At 38.7% G+C, this 18,023-nt stretch overlaps 1 protein-coding gene across 3 annotated transcripts in view; it reads right to left on the bottom strand.

Moving 5' to 3' along the window:
* Window positions 1-18,023, bottom strand: part of USP25 (ubiquitin specific peptidase 25) — an 89,943-nt gene that overhangs the window by 65,171 nt on the left and 6,749 nt on the right. For all 3 annotated transcript variants that reach the window (XM_048936737.1, XM_048936727.1, XM_048936746.1), the window contains exons 2-3: window positions 5,855-5,932; window positions 4,688-4,832 (exon numbers count right to left, since the gene is read on the bottom strand). In XM_048936737.1, coding sequence (XP_048792694.1) covers window positions 4,688-4,832; window positions 5,855-5,932 — 223 coding nt within the window. The remainder of the gene's footprint in view (window positions 1-4,687; window positions 4,833-5,854; window positions 5,933-18,023) is intronic.

Genomic DNA, 18,023 nt, shown 5'->3' with positions numbered 1-18,023 from the left:
ACGACAGTGATGCAACTGCAAGCACAGGGAGAGGAAAATGAAAGGGCAGGCCTGATGGGTTCAAGAGGCAGGTGCCAAGTAAAAAATCCTGCAAGACTGCAATTCGAACTCACTAATGTTATAAGAAGAAAAAGAAAGAAATAGAGATTACTTACACTTCCAGAGCTAAGCAAGATACATTCTACAGTCTATTACGCAACATTGGGCATCATGATAGACATGGGTTCCTAAGAGAAGACTAAAGAAATTTAATTGTTTGTATAGGCCAATTTCTGTTAAAACTGGATGGGGCAAGAACACACAGCACCCTGGCACACGCTTAGCCAACCCAAACAGCTCTGACAAAAACTGTCTATCTACGAAATAACTAGCAAACACGAACCACTGCTGTCTCACAGCAATTTCTTCATCTCAGATGCTCCTTCCATCCTTACTGTCAGGATGATAGCACAGTGAACTGATGATTTTCACACCAGCAGAAATGGGAAGGAGAGATATAGCCACAGTGCAAAGGAACGAGTGAATCAGTAAAATGAAAAGAGAGCCTGAAAAGGCTCCTGACATTTTGAAGCAGGGTATCCTGCCACACCATGCTGGAGACATTACCAGGAACCTGAATAGGACATGACACAAATAATCCCTGCAATAGATGGAAGTGTCATGAAGACACAGTGATATCCAAGTTGGCTATGGTGACAGAATAAAATAGTGTAAAATTCTGCTCACAGAAACAGTAAAACACATAGCTGCAGAATGGGGATTGACTAGGACTCACATCAAGAAGAACTTAGGAGCTACAGCTGATTCACTTTCACCTTGCAATTCACATCATCACAGTATTGAAAATGCAAAGTGTTGCACTGAGATATAACAGAATACTTATATAGACATTTAGATAAATTATTCCATTTTTTATAAGAACTCAGCTACAATCTTGGTTTTTGTTCTGAGCGCAGCATTTTAAGAACGATTAGAGAGGATCTATAGAGAAGCAAAAAAAAAATGGCACTAGGTAAAGAACGTGGGCAATGGTTTGGAAAACTTGGGCTCTTCATCTTTTTATAAGGAAAATCAGGACACCAAGATTTATCATCTTGAGCCATGAAATATTTGAGCTAAGACAAAAGTGATGAACTGTACTCTGATCTCCACAGGAGATACCACAACAAGCAAAAGTGCTAAATCTGAAGAAAAAAAGAGGAATTCAGGTAAGATATTAGAAGTCAAAAAGGTCTGTGAAACACCAGAACGTGCTGCTCTGAACTATTCAGAGTCTCTACAACACAAGAGCTATTAAGAAACAGGTTATATAAACATCAGCTGAGTGAATGACTTTCTGAAACCACCACAAGGAACGTGAAGATAAAAAAAACAGGTCCCCAGAATCAACGAATTCTACAATTCCCTAGAATTGGTGTGTGTGGCATTTCACAATTGTACAATGTCCTTATAAAAAGGCTTCAAGTTTTTTGCCTTGGCTGTAGAGCGGGTAATTCATTTTTTTCGACAAAGAATTCCTAAATTTTTGAAAGAAGAGTGGAAGAGAATTTGTCCTGGCCTTGCTTTATGCAAAGACAATACTTACGCCTTCTTTTTATTCTGCTGCTTCCTTTAACCCTAGGTTCTGCAAGTTTCTCAAACAATGAGAAGGAAAATTGATATATGCTTGGCAATGCAATAGTTCTGATGTGCAGCCACAGATGAAATTTCTCTGAATTAATCCAAATAATTTCTAGAGATATCAATGAGGAGAAAATATTGGAAAGTACTACTTTACTACTTCTTTTGTTTTAAGTAGGGTGCCTAGGCTGTACACAATAAAGGAGAACATTAAAGTGATCGTAGATTAAAAGTTCTTCCCATGTATGTTGCAATTTAAGCACTTTCTGCTCTCTAACAGATTGCAGAGTAATACCACCTCTGCAAGGGGATCAGATGAAGCACGCATCACTTGACATGAAAAAGCTGCACTTGCAGGTGCTTGCACATACTGTTTTGAACAGGAAAAAAGGCAAGCATCCTGAATAACAATGACTGTGCAAGTCACTCTTGGATTTTAAAGAGACTAAATACTTATGCAAACTGTTTTCTGCACGTTTCATAACTGCTGAAATGCTACATAAGCTAATAACAGTTTTCTTTATACCTCCTACCATATTGAATGCAACCTAAGTGCTCAGCTGAGCGACCACCATCAGTTTTTGAAAGAGCCAATGCAGCACAATCCAGGCTGATTGTTAAAATACGATTTCCTGTTATATACAGTTTTAACTAAGTAACCATTACAAAGAAACATCAGTCAAGCCCACTGAATACTTCAGATGTGCTTTTTATGCAATGCATATGTTCAGAAATTTCCATTAGTGGCTGGAGGGCTTTTTTGTGGTTTAAAAAAAAAGAAAGAAAAAAAAAAAAAGAGCTCTGATATTTATCTGTTACTGCCTCAGTTTGAATGATCTAACTTGGTGGGACTGCAAACCTAGGTGACTCATAACTTCCTAAGTGCCAAATACATACACGCAGTTAAGCAGTAAGGAATGATAAGAGTGAGTTATAATTATCCTCATGCAATTATACTTATGTGAGATAGTAAAAGGGAGTCAAATTTAAAAGGCAAGATACTGTCAGCAAGTCCACATAGTTTCTGAGATGTGGTAATAACATTCTTTTTAGAGGGGAGTGTCGATGGCTGAAGCCATCATTACTGAATGTTTTCCCATTCATATCCAGCCTTCTGCTCTCATCTCTATCCACAGTCTTTCACCATACTCCCTAACTTGGCACCACCAACCAATGTAGTGCCCTAAAATTTGTCCATCTTAAACATGCTACATTTTTGAAATTCATAATCAAAAATAACTGCAGGCAAGTAAAACATAAGGAGAAAAATGCAAGTTTCTACAAGAAGCTTTCACTAGAACTGTTTTACAGATGGAGAGGAGCTATATAATCAGATTGGTTTAGACTTTGGCTCTGTTCTAGATGATCAGTTCTTGCCTCCAGGCGCCCCCAAAGTGAAGAAGAATTGGCCAAGATGCCTTGACTACTGGTCTGCAGTAATATTTAATAATAGAGAATTCAGGTCTGCTTTCAGCCCTCTAGAAAACAGAATATCCTGAAATCCAGTTTGGAATCTGCAACTAAAGGCTAATTCTTACCAATTTGACCATCAATCATGGTTAATGTTGACTCTGCAAGACCAACTTTTCCTTGTCTTATATACCCTACCACTTCATACCTTTAATAAGATTGAATAACACATCAAGTGATGCCAAAGCTAAACATTTTGATTAGCGGGATTAACATTAAATCTAATCAAATGCAGACTGCAAGAGATTCCAGTTTACTATTGCACTGCCACAGTACATCTTCATTAGTGGAGACCACATCAACAGTGCTAAGTCCATAGAAAACAGTCTCTGCTTACTCAACTGGTTTCCAGACATAACAAATTCAGCAGATATGGGATTTCATGTGTGTTTTCTTTTTAAAAGTGAGGGGATTTTATACAGAGATGCTAGTAATAGCAACAATTGAAACAGTTTTCGCAACTGAGATATTGAGAATAAACTCAACTCTGGTTTGCAAGAATAACATCTTAAAAAAGGAGTTTTTTCCAAGGTGTCAAAGACTATAAGACAATTGTACCATGAGCAATGAGTTCCAAATAAACTTTAAAAAAAAAAAAAAACAATACTACAACCAGAGCCAACCCATTAATAGTGAAATAAAGGAACAAAGTCCTGCTGTGCCTGAAGCTAAATATTCTGCTAATTTCATAAAAGCTACATAGATGTACTACCCACATAATCAAAGGATTAATACACATTGTATTGTATATAAAAATATTGTATGGCAAGGTTTAGAATTTTGGGAAGGAAATACAGCATCAAGAAACTTGGCTTTTACAATCCTTCTGCAAAAGTTCAAATTTGCTTTTGTTATTTCCTATGCTTAGTTGCAGAACAAACTTAATATGCAGGACCACAACAACACAAAGCTTCTCCTATCAGTAGTTTTCTCATCACCATTGTATGAAATGTACAGTTACTTTAAAATCCTCAGTTTTTCTCCAAGAAATTAACTATGTACCTACGTAAGCAAAGACATTGAATCTACAGAACTCAGAACAACAGTTCTGCGGACCTTACATATCAGTGATGTTAAACTGCTTAAAAAGAAACATTTTTAATATTAATTTCACATACTGAATACCTAGTCTTTCACTGCAAAATGCAAATCTAAATGCAAATCTAAACTTAAAATCTAAACTTACACTGGTCTCTTTAGCAAAGTCACCCCTGCTAGGGAAGAGCTACTCAAGCATATTAGGAAACACATCACAGACTCTTCTAAACAATTTTTTTCTTTTAACTGTCAGACACCTTGCTTTTTGACTTCAATTATGTACTACATATCCCACAAATAAACCCTATAATAAGGGGAAAAAAAAAAAAAAAGATTGAAAACCCAGGTATCCACCCTCTGACTAACTTATCAGCTAAAAAAAAAAAAAAAAAAAAAAAAAAAAAAAAAAAAAGAAAAAGGTAACCAAGATGTTGAAATAAGGAATGAAAATATACGTAACAGTCTCAGAGTTGTTAAGTAAGACTTATCAGTCATCTCACAGGCAAGTTTTTAGCTTCCTTGCCTTTATACTAAACTTATGAAAAGAAAAAATACTTACTTGTATCTGCCTGGCTGCCCACACTGATATATCTGTCATTTCCAGGAAGTGCTGTCTGATAGTAGCTTGCCTCCTCTTGCTGGGGTACCTTGGCATTCTTTGCAGTGAGGAAAGCCACAGCCAACTCCAAATTACCATTGCTATCCTTTAACCACATATATTAAAAAAAAAAAAAAAAAAGTGAGAATTTCTCCACTTTTTGTTTGTTTGTTTCAGATCAATGAAATACCACATTTTTAGGTGAAATATTTGTTAAAAAGCAAATTTTCCATGCTTGCATGTTTTACATATTTCACTTTTTCTAACCAAAATAAATATAAAGCATTGTATGAAAACAAGGATATTGCAGCATAGGTAAACCCACCAACTTGCACAATGACCACATTCAGACTTGGACAGCAGTTAACCATACACTTCCAAAAATATACTATTTCATTTTTAAGTCCAGAAATACTAGATTCTGAAAGGCAGTTGTGTACATTATTTAAGCTGAATCAGAAGCAACAACTATACCCATACTTTAAATAAACTAAATGTAATTAACCATTTATAAATGGCTAAAAAGCTCTGCTTAGAAGAGGCAGTGGAAGTTTCTTTGTATCTACTTGGGGAAAGAGAACACAGAAATCTACCATTCTTGCAACATCTTGTTATGTGAAGGAATGTGTGATGATTGCGAAAGCACGGAAACAATGCCAAATTAGCAAAAGGTGACAAGTTCAGGAAGAGTTCTCTGTTCTGCACACTAAGCAGGATCTGTCCGTGCTAGAAAAAATTATCTACACCTTGATAAGAAAACAAGATTTTAACTCATCAGGTGTCAAGCAGCTGTACTAGCATCAAAGTACTCAAAACACCTGAGTCAAAGGTTACCTTCTGGGCAAGTCACAGCATTCCTGTCTTTTCATGTTTGATCACCAGATTAATTTTTTTTTTTTTTTTTTTTTTTTTTAATCTCAGTACCAAAACAGATCAGGCCTGCTTCTGAAGTGAATTAGCCATCGCTTTTTTTACCCCCCGAAAATACATCTAAAAATAATTCAAATGGGATGAAAGAAAGGAAGGAAAGATAGAAGAAAGCATGCCATTTTCTGGCTTTCACCATCAGCTAATGATAAGTTTTAAGCATTTAGCTACATGTAGGGAACTTCCCTACAACTATCTTACCTTCAGTGCCTGTTGCAGTACCTGGATGTCATTGATACCAGTGATCTCCCTCAGCTGATTCAAAAATGTCTGCTGATGCTAAAAAAAATAAACAGATAAAAGAATTAGGTAACAGTCAAATAACAACAGAACCACCGTTACTGATGGGCATGCTTCCTACAAACATCAGAAACATCTCTGTATAAGCTCTACACACCACAAAGGGGGAGAGCCTTCACTTTGTTTAAGTTTGTACACCTTGGGCAATTAATTCTCATATTAAATGGTCTTTTTTGTTTTTTACAAAAAAAAAAAAAAAAAAAGATAATTGAGCTTACACATGAGTAAAAGGAGCCCACACAAAACCCCAGTCAGCTCTCCTAAACAAATTCAAGTTTACTTTGGTCTTCAAGGGCAGTAGGGAAAATAGTTTATTTTACTCCCATCAAAACTTCAACTCCTAATTACTCTCAACTCTGAGTTCCTTAACATTTGCAATTTCCAGCCATTCACACCTCAAGATTCGGAAAGTCTCTTTCCTGAACATATAAATGTTTTAGAAGAAATCTTATAAAAAGGATTTACTTTTTAGAGAAAGGCTAAAGCAAAACACTGGGAATCAGTCTTCACCACCTTCCCAGACTAGCTGAATCCAGCTCTCACAAACTGAAAATCAGTCAGCATCCATGGTAGAACTTCAAATAATTCTTGTAGTTAGAACAGAGGGAAAAGAGGTTGCAACTTAGATGTTCACGTCAAATGAGTTTTGATATAAATATAAATAAAAATTTGTTCCCAGCCCTGTTTACAGCCAACAGCTGACACTCTCTGCTCATGTTCAGATATCACATCACGGAAGCAAAAATAGGCACTTGGCTGGGATAGTCCTTGCACTTCTCTTAAATATTAAAACCATCTTAGCCATTAAAACCATGAAAAACAGAAGATTGACCACTATTCTAAACTATATGATTCCATTCATCTTTTGGAAGATGAGAGAAAGAGAAGAGCTTGGTGGTACATGCAAGTCATTTTTCTTTTTTGTTGTTTGCCCACCACACACTGAATTCAAAACAATAATTTCATCTATAAAGATTTTGTAAAATATGGGTTTGCTCGACAAAAGGCATATTTCCTATTGGTGACAAATAAATGGTCTCACGTTGCTCTCCAAACTATTTAAAAAAAAATAACTATAATCGTCTTGCAACCACTTCTAAGACACTTTTCTTTACTCTGAGTTCTTTGGAATCAAATATTCAAATAGCCTTATTCTCTCCTTATCACAGCTTTGTATAGAGGAGGAAATTAAGTACTGCATGAATGCTGAACTCCCCAGTGTGAAATTAACCTGGCAGGCACCACTTCATGCCCTAATAAGTTGAAATAGAAGGCGTATAGTTCAGGATGTTTATGAATTACATACACAATCCTCCCTTCATTTATGATCCTAAGGGACGCTGCTAACAATCCAATTTGCTTTTCTTCTTTTCTTTTTAAAAGCCCTGCTATTGGCACAAGGGAAGCCAAGCAATGAGGCAAACAAACTCCCACTCTCTCCCCGTCCCCCGCCTCCTCATTTGTTTACTCCATGCATTTCACAGCACTGTACAAAGGCAAGACTTGTTTCCCTTATAAAGTCTGGTAAAAAGCAAAGAAAAAAAAAATTAAAAAGAATATTTGGGAAAAGCATTACAACTGACAGGAGCAATTCAAGGGCAGCAAACAGCAGAAGATTGCTTTCGTAGTAGTTACCAACAAGGTGGTTAATAGTTGTAATATAAAATACAACAAAGTTACAACAAATTCCTGTCTTCCACAATACATACAACACCTGAAAAAGCTGAGAAAGAAGACTGAAGGACAATTCAGTCATTCACAGAGAGTGGGAAAAGGCATAAGAGACAGTTTACTAACAAACAATCTCTTAGCAGCTCAAAATATTGGCTGTTAATTTATGAGCACAGCTGTGCCATTTAAACCTAGACATCTGCAGTTTATATCCAGATTCCAGGACTCTGGTGCAAAGCTGCATTTCGAGACCCCGTGCCCAAGGACATCGGCCATTCAGAAATCGGAACCAGGCCCAGAGATGCTCTTTCATCATCAAGATATTACTTAAATACCTAAATATATACCGATATATATAAAGACCGAAAGATTAGGCACTCCTCTCCAGAATTTCTGGCTGGTAGTTAAGTGAACTCTAAATGATGGAAATTAAGAGGAAAATTAACAGTTATCCTGGATGCCTCACAGGGAGCTAAACAGCACTCATATACGTCATTCTGCTCTTTTTCATTACAAATGACAGTGCAGACAATCAATATCTAGGAATAACAATCACACCCTTTCCTCATGCATCAGAGGACAAGTTTGCATTTTCTTTTTGCTTCTCCATTCATGTAAGTTTAAGAAATGTAATCATATCTGTATTCAAAGATTCAATATTACATCTAATTAGTGCATCTGTAGTAGAATCTGCACCAAAGTCAACAGAGCCAGACACAGCTATTGGGGCTGAGATCCATGTCAAGCCTTTCAGCTCCTAGTTGCCTATGTCCACTCCTGTTTGCCATTGTTGCCCTTGGAGTTCCACAGGTTCCACAGTTGATCTATAGCTCAAATCCTGCAGTTTAGTTAATAAGAACCCTACATATGCCCACAGCATACATGTGCCACTGCACGTATTACATTGTACATACATAAATATACAATACATACACGCACACACACACACACCAATAGCATTTGACTAAGCTCTAAGAAGGCTCCAGGACTTGCTCTATGCCACCAGATTCCACTGGCATTAAGCGCTGCAGAGTAACCCAAATCCTGGGTGCGGTGAAGGAGATGATGGCCAACAAAGGCCCACTGATGCCCCAATCCCCAGCTGCTCACAGTCCTGCAGCCCTCTCCTCCATCACGTCATGCAGCAGCCAGCTCCCCAGGGTTTTCATGCATGAGCTTTTCCCAGCCTTCCCCCTTCCTCTGCATCTCTGAGATACGTGCTATGTATCTCAGGGCTCTCAGCTCTTAGAAGATTTAAACTAACAGGAAATTCTTCCATTTTCCTGGAGAAATGCCAAATTTGTACATTAGGAATGCATGCCCTTATTTCCAGTTCTTTCCTTTTTCAGCCATCCCTCTCTTCTTGTCAGGAAACACCCAATTAAGATTATCTGGTTTATAACCCCACACAATAGCACATTCAGTAGCTGTGCCAGTGCTAGTGAAGCAGAAAAGGATGTGCACTATTATCTGCTTAGGAAGATACTATGCTGAAATTAGTTCCACAACAGTACTGTAAACTCTGACTATTTCTCAATGCTTATTTGGATAAGGTAAATCTCAAAAACCAACTAATTCTGAATTACACTGCAAATGAATCTGCAAATGAATTTTAAAAATAGCCAATTTTTGAGCTGTTTATTTTCTCATCTCTGCAACTTCTAAAGAAGTACATATAAGCTTTGGCTTAATTCATGGCAACACTGAAATATTCATATTTGCAACACAAGCACTTTAAAACTTGAGACAATAAAGCATGCCATGCCAGTTTCCAACAGAAAGTGAAATGTTTTGTAATAAATGAGATGGTTCAACCATTACTAGCAGAAAATGGGGCCTACTGCCTCACTGCACAGGTCATTTGAAAAACAGAACGCAATGAAAATGAACTACCTGCGCCCTTTTCTTCCCAAGGGATGTACACTTATACTAGGGACAGACACATAAAAAAAAAAATGAAATAAAATTCTCAGACAAATGCTGAGAACTGCATCTTGATTCATTTCCTCCACACAAATCCTACTCACTTTTCTTTCTGAAGTAACGCTGATATGAAAAAGCTATCTGAAGGAAGAAAGCCTGCAAGACACTGTACATTAACCATCCTCCAAATAAGCTACTGGCCAAGTTCTACACAGGCTAATAAAAAGTAGTAGGCATTGACCTGTTCATTCTTACAGCACCTTCCTAAAGCACAGAGTAATTAGGTTCGCCTGCCTGCTATCTACTAAATGGATTTCCTTCTTTTCAGTCATGAAAAGAGAAATCTCTGACATCGCATCCATCAAGAAAATGGGTAAAAATATCATTTTATTTTTATACACACACAAAATGCACCCCAGCTTTGGGCTTGGCAGAAAAAAAATCACCTGCAGAGAGAAAAGTGTGCACAGAGGCTGGAAGTTGTCAGCCTGTGACTGCTCTGCCAAGGCTGCCAATTACAGCAGCAGTTGCTGCAAAGCAGGCAGTGAGCTGCCTGAGCTTGGGCTGAAAGCAAACGTACTTCAAGGAAGCAGAAGGACACAACAGCAACTTTCAACCAACTGCAGCCTGGATCAAACAGAAGTTTAACAGGGGAAAATGCCTGAGTGCATTACTTCTGTACATTCAGTCCCTCATGAAGAGCTCAAGGCAGGATCCCATTTATCACAGTGTTATATACCTGTATTCATCATAAGACTGCACTCAAGAATACTCACTGCATTTCCATAATTTCCACAAACTATCACAAAACTGCACTACTTCAATTGAAAATGTGAAGTGACTTGGCAATGAATTTCAGGATTTGACTTGAAGGACTCTACACAACAGGGAGCACGCACCCACATAAATATTCACTATTCTGAACCTCAGTGTCCCTGCTTATTGCAGAGGAGGTTGGACGAGATGGCCCCCAGACATCCCTTACAACTCAGTGGATTCTATGATTCTACGATTCCATTTACTCTCTTCTAAATACAACGTTCACATTCATTTCTTTATTTAAACCTTTTAAATAAGATTTTAAAGGGACACTTGAGAGATTTGGTTTGCACATTTTTACTGACATTAAATGTAAAGCAAACTCAGCCCAGATAGTTATACACATTTACAAAATAGCAAAGTTAAACGTGAGTCAAATTATCACCTAGATGGCAACCATCCTTGCAACAAGCAGAAAACCCTGTCAGCTCACAGCTGGTGACTTCTCAGGCTATTCCGTCTCTAAGCAGGCCAAGTGGTTTCACATCCTCACATTCAAATGGACAGAACAGGAAAGGAAGGAACCCCCAAAATTTGGTTTCTCGTACAGCAGCTGAGAGAGAAAAGAAGGAGGAAGTATCTCCTTTTTATATGGTCTCTTCAGGAAAATGGTTAGGTGGCTAAGAATTGGAGTAATAGTGGAGAACTACTAAGTATATACATACTGTAACACAGCACACAGAAAGCAACACATTGCTTTAAACATGGTCAGAGGATTTTCTATCATTTCCTATCACACTACAGAAGCACTGAAACTCAGCTGTATATTCCAGCTCCACTGCCCTACAGTTTTACTACTTGGATTCTTTCCAACCCAACCCATTCTGTGATTCTATGATCATAATTTCGGCTCAGCACAACAGAATTTCCCAACAAAACAGCGTCAAGCTAGTGTTTTACTGCTTGTCCTTCTGCTGTTATCTTACTAATATCAACTCTAACAGTCTCTCTATTCCCCTCCAAATCTGTTGGGTTACTAGAGCTATTGGTGGCGGGTCTTTCAAAGCACAAACACATATTATCAGCAAACTATGTAAAATTTAAAGGGAACCCAACTGCTGTGCAAATGCCCATCCTGATAGAATGCTCAAGTTTCAGTTCATACCCTCATCACACATCCACATGCTTAGACCCAGCATCAAGTACATACTGCCAACAGTATATGCAAGTTGCAGCAAATTAAAACCAATGGGCTCAATTACCAGTGACATTATACACATGGAAAGAAAAAAAAAAAAGCTAGAAGATGACAGGTATACAGCTAGCTCTTCAGGTATATATCACTATAAATTTCAATTATTATTATTACAACGACTCCTGGTCATTTTCTGTAGTAAAAGTGTTTTTTTCTATTCTTTTTTCCTCGTCCATTCATTCATATATATATATATATATGTATGTATGTATATACATATATATTATATATATGTATATACATATATACACACACACACCATCATGGCTAAATGTTAACTTTCATAGTATACAGCCCATGCAACATCACTGAGATACAGACTCTCTCCTCACAGGAAAAACTACAGTCTAGAATATCATAATTTCACTGCATCAATTATCACAGACGTCCTTTTGAATGTCTAAAAAAAAAAAAAAAAACCATGAAATTTATCATTCTGAGATCTAAGACAACGCTGCACATTTTTAGCTTCCTGTTCCGAGATGTTTTTCTTTGCCCAATCACAGTTTAACATCTCATGCCAAACACTGGTTATTTTAGTTCATGTTTGAGAGACTTTACAGCCCTATCATCACCCATTTATTATCCACCTGTCACCAAAAGGCAAAGACCTACCTTTCAAATCACAGCAGCAGGTCAGGGTTTTATTTAAATGATTTTTTTCTCCAGACAACCATCACAATTTCACACCCTGCTCTGCACAGTACAAAAGAGATCCCACTTAAAGAACACCAGATGAGTCCTTTGTTCTTACTCTGCCATTACAGTAATAACAACATCAACTGCTCTAGCAAAAACCAGACTACGTATGGAAGCCTCAAGCACAGCAGTCTGCAATACCTGCAAATAATAATGTCTAGAGGTACTCTCAGACCGCAAGCTGTTTCTGAAGTGGCAGATAGGCTTTCCAGGCTGTGGCCCCTGCTAGCACCAGTCCATGCATGTGTGGCCAGGTACCATCCTCTCCTCCCTGTCAGCCAGAGTTGCCCATTGTCTGAACCTCCAGGGAGGCTCTTGCCTCACTAGCAGAAAATTCTTCTTTTTTTAAATTCATTTCCTGCTGACTTTGTGAGAGCCAGAGCTGGTGCAAGGGAGAGGACCAGACCAAGGCTGCAACTACTTAGGCTGGATCAAACTGCTGTTGAACAGCAGTCTTGTAAAACTGAATTGTTTCTCTGCCTTCTTTTTAATCCCATTTCTAACTGAGAGAAACTGAGGGGAAAAAAATCTCTCGTAATCTTTGCCCTACTTCAGCACTACTGCAGGAAACTTACTCCAACAGAAGATGAATGTAAAATTAATACAGCAGCACAGCACTCGCAGTGATCTAATGCTCCTGATATAGCCATACAGTGCACTACACACCAGGCAAATACTAAGCCCATTCCAGGACATACTGCAGCTGCATGCTGTCCAGTATTCCAGACCAGAATGCTCACTCTGACTGCAGCTGTTAATGACCAACATCAAAGAGTACACTGCACATAAGCTCCACGAGATCAGAAAGGATTTCACAGACTCAGCTGTCTTTCTAAATAGAACAGCATGAGAATCCTAAATAAAAGTTAAATTGCACTTCCTAAGACCAGTCTTTATAACAAACAGTCCATGGTACCTAATAGCAGGGAGACATTTAGGGAAAGCAATTTCACCTGACAACCTGATTTGAGAAGGAAGAGGAAAAAAAAAAAAAAAAAAAAAGACAAAGCCTTTCATTAATGGATTCTCTATTCAGTATGATTTAAAACAATAAAAAAGTCGCTAACCTGATTGCCTAAAGAAGAGGGCCCTGCATCCTCAGCACTCCTGCCCTCCTGGAGCTCAGGCAGAAGGGCAGCAGCTGGCCCTGCCCCACTGGTAACACACAGAGGAGGCTGAGCGCAGACTCGAGATGCTCCTGGAACATGGATGCCCAGGCTGTGGCCTTGGCTGGCCTCTTCCCACATTCATGACTTCTCACCTGGGCTGCTATCAGAGTCCATCAGAAAGGAGAGTTGCCATAACTCACAGCAATCAGTAAATGATTTAATAGATTATCCTGCCCCTACAAAGCATTTTCAAAGATACCCTGAAAAAAAATGTACCTTGTTAGCTTGAGGGGAGGATGAGGAAATTCTGCAGTAGAGCAAGACTCCCAATAGCATCAAGTCACCCACAACCTGTGCCAGCACCTCAGCTGCCACTGCAACAAGCTGCCCAGAGAAGCAGTGGTGCCCCATCCTTGGAGGCACTCAAGGCCATGTTGGATGGGACCCTGGGCAGCTGAGCTGGTGGGGGCAGCCCTGCCCATGGCGGGGGTTGGGGCTGGGTGGGCTTTAAGGTCCCTTCCAACCCAAATAATTCAACGGTTCTTTGCAATGAAAACTGCACTGCCTACCAACAACACGATGTCAACACGCTCCCCATCAAACAACAGAAATACTGAACTCCAACAGCAAAATTTTCAATCATTTTCCACTCAGAAAAACAAGAGCCTTCAGCATGTTTGCTGGAAGTAGCAGGCGGCTGCAAAATCCGTCCCTGGTCTACAAGTAACACAGAAGTGCTTGTACAGTGCATACACGCTCTCAGCCAGCATTAGAAAGTAGGTGGCACAGTTAACAACCTTCTTCTTTACAACACCTCTAGAAAAAGCTCCAAGGCAACATGCCGAGGCAACAGGATATGGAACCAGTGACAAACAGGGACCTCTGTCCATCTCAACATCATGAAGCTAGAGGTTATCCAGCAGGCCAACAGACAGGCACCTAATGCAGCAGCCCAGCCAGCTTCAGGTAAGGGGTGATTATGGCTCACCCAGGGCTGTCACAAGACATGTTCTGTGCCTTTCAATATGACTCCTGTAAGACATATGTAAGACTAGAGTGAACTTTTAAAGCCTCTCACTACGATGAGAGATATTTTTCAATTTCCAAACAAATAAAGGAACACTGTGGTAAAGAAAAGGCTTAATTCCAGTATCCCACATAAAATAAAAAAGAAACACCTGTAAACTTAGGTGCCTGAATCAAACAAGCTTGCAGATGACCACCATCAAATAATTAGAAGACCCTCAAGTAAGAAGAGAAAACACTGGTGGCAAAGACTTTAAATGAAAAAAAGCACACCCCTCTAATAAATCACAAATCATGAAAGAGACAAAAGTGGAATTTGAAGAAAAGAAGCTGAAAAATATGAAAGCATCTGTCCAAGTGAGAAAGCATACCAGGAAGGGAAATGCCACTCTGCAAGCACTCCAAAAGCAATCAGCATTATCATGTTTGGTTTCTCAGTCATAACATGAGATTTCTAGAACACAGGGAAACACACAGTATTCAGTTGTCTAGCCAGGCTGTTTGCTCCTATGCACTTTGGAAAGTGTTTATTTAGGAAAAAAAAAAAAAAAAAAATCATTGCCAGAAGCTGCATTCCCAAAAGACATTTATTTTGAAGCCACTTTTACATGAATAAAATGAAATTGAACACAAAAGAAAAAAGGAGTCTGTTCTCACCATCTCCTCCTCTTCTGCAAAGAATGACAAACGCCACATACCCACCCTATGCCTGCTGTTTGCTTTAAAGCACATGGACAGCACACACCTGAATGTATGTGAATACCATGTTCAGCTTGCATGCAACACTTTGATCACAGTTAAATACAACTTTTCAAAATGAACTCTTAAAAGCCGTTTCACTGAAACTCAAAGTTTTAGAATTGAACAGGTACCTCACTTCTCTTGAGGTCGTACAGCTGTGAGAAGAACATCACAGAAACCACGTGCAAACCTCAAGCCTAGCACTCACTATTCATCAAAAGCAATAAATGGCATTAAGCACAGCTACACAATTCACTGTTCAAAACTTTCAGGCTTCAGACCCTAATGATGAGTAAACATCCTGTTTAAATCAAAAGGAACCATGTGGATTACGGGGTAGAACACAAGCAAAATTATGACAACTTAATTGGTAGGAAGGAGCCACAGAGACATATAATGCTACTATACAGCACGCATTAATTTCCATAAATTCTGCCTAGACTGAGTCAAGAGATATAGGACAACTGAACAACGATGTAACAAGCCTTTAAAACACCACTGCTCTCTGAGAATTTTCTAATACATACACCAAATATATTTTTCTGTCTACATGAGCTTATATGCACATGCTTTTGCTACATGACTAAGAAGGTTTCAGTCAAAGATGTCATAAGTACCATCTATATTTAAACACTGTCATAAGTACAATCTACACTGAAAACTGAACAAGATAAAACTGATATTTTTTTATTAAGAAACAGTTTAAAATGTTGTGCAGTGTACACTTTTTTCAGCAAGAATCTACCAATTAAAATTATCCAGAACTCTACAATAAACAAAAGCATCAAGTTAAAGCTGCAAGTTTCAGTATTTAAAAGATTGCATATGGATGTTTCTGCTACATTAAGAAAAAAATATTACACAACAATATATATTATAATTACGTATAATTATATTATCCAATATAATATTATACTATAAAATAATATTATATGATTATAATAATAATACACAAATTGATGTCAGGTGTTGTTTCCAGTGTTAACCTACTTGCACCTCAGCCTTCAAATTATTCCATACCACATATGCATCTTTACTTACGAGAGCTCTGTTACAACTGTAAAAATTCAGTGTTGTAATCTCTCACAACGGTCCCAGCATAAGACAACACCTGGTTTCAAGAAAACATTTGTGCTGATGGCTTTCAGCATGCTCTTGAACTTCAGCGAGTCACATATATTGCTCTGAAAGTACTGCTTCCTATTTATTTTCATGGGAACTACAATATGAGGTACAAAGAGTACAGCAACACTATTTGACAGAACAAGATCTCAGCCACATAAAAACATTTTTCAACTACCAGTAGCCAATTTGTGCAGATGAGCTGACTCGAGATGCTCATCATTTTGTGGCGTGTGACCACTGTGTGTGGCTGTCCAGAACATGGCTTGACTTTCACGTTCCTGCTGCTACTGCTGAAACACACCATCAACCACCTCACTGTGCTCACATCCACTGGTTGGCTTCCATCGACATTCATCAAGTGTTGATGAATGTCAGTGGGTGCCATTTTTTTCTGCATGGACGAATTTGATGACACACCTTTATTTCATACATACTTCCATATCAGACACCATTTCTGCCAGGCTGCTCCTATGCTGCCATCTGTCACACAGCAACAAAATATTGGTGAGAAGGTTCATCCTCTACTGTCATACCACCAACATCTGCTTCTGACACCGTGGGCCAACATAATAAAATAGGAAGCATTACTTTCAGAGCAGCACCTATTCTTTTGATAGTCTCAAAAGAGTAACAGCTATGAAAACTAATTGGAAAAAACAAACAAACAAACAAACAAAAAAAGAACAGCTTCTTAAACTCCAAGATTCCAAGCCTACGCTGATGAAAATGTTACAATGCTTGATCCACTGCTGGACAGACAGGAACTCACTAGGATTGCTAAACAACTGAAATTACTGCAATGACATTTTGTGCCAATCTGTCTTTACCTTAGGATCAAATTCTACCTCCATAGTACTGCATAGAAATTTTACTGTTGACTTAAAATGTGCTGAACTTTGAAGTCTAGAACCACAGGAATCACCACATTCACCAATAACCAATAAAAGACAATAATCACATTGTCACTTATGAGAAGATACAGCCCCACAGCTCACACCAGAAGGCAGTGTGAGCACCTCAGTCACTCCCAATGCACACAGAGATAATTATATTCCCTTTATTCGTTTCTAAAAATTGGGATACCAAGAACAGAAAGGCAGGACAGACAGGGTTATTCTAAAAAGCTGCGTAAAACTTGTCTGTTGATGCCCAGTAGAGACCTTTGTCCATCTACTTCAAGTTTTGATGTCCTAAAGGAACTAAAGCCTGTGGTACCATGAGAACATGGAAATCTTAGTGCTGTAAAACTGCAACATTGTACGCAGTGGTTGCACTCAACTATGATCCAAACAAAGGCTGCTTTCTACAATCCTAACTTAACCTTAAGTTACATTAGCAGAATGCAACTTGTGACAACATTTGTTACATTTGAAGATATTAAAAAACTGATAGCATAGAATCACCAAGGTTAGAAAAGACCTTTAAGATCATCCAGTCTAAACATCTGCCTTCCACCCCCACTTCCTCACTAAACCACGTTCCTCAGCACATCCAAATGTTCCTTGAACACATCCAGGGTCAATGACTCCACCCCTCCCTGGGCAGCCCATCCCAGCACATAACCACTCTTTCAGAGAATAAATGTTTCCTAACATCTAACCTGAAGCTCCCCTGGCACAACTTGAGGCCATCCCCGCTCATCTCATCACTAGTTAAGTGAGATAAAAGGCCAACTTCCACTTCGCCACGGCCTCCCTTCAGGCAGCTGTAAAGAGCAATAAGGTCTCTCCTGAGCCTCCTCTTCTTCAGACTGAACAATCCC

Source organism: Lagopus muta, chromosome 1 (genome assembly GCF_023343835.1).
Source record: "Lagopus muta isolate bLagMut1 chromosome 1, bLagMut1 primary, whole genome shotgun sequence".
NCBI lineage: Eukaryota > Metazoa > Chordata > Aves > Galliformes > Phasianidae > Lagopus > Lagopus muta.
The sequence above is the reverse complement of the archived record's forward strand: the minus strand, read 5'-3'. Positions and strand labels throughout refer to the sequence as shown.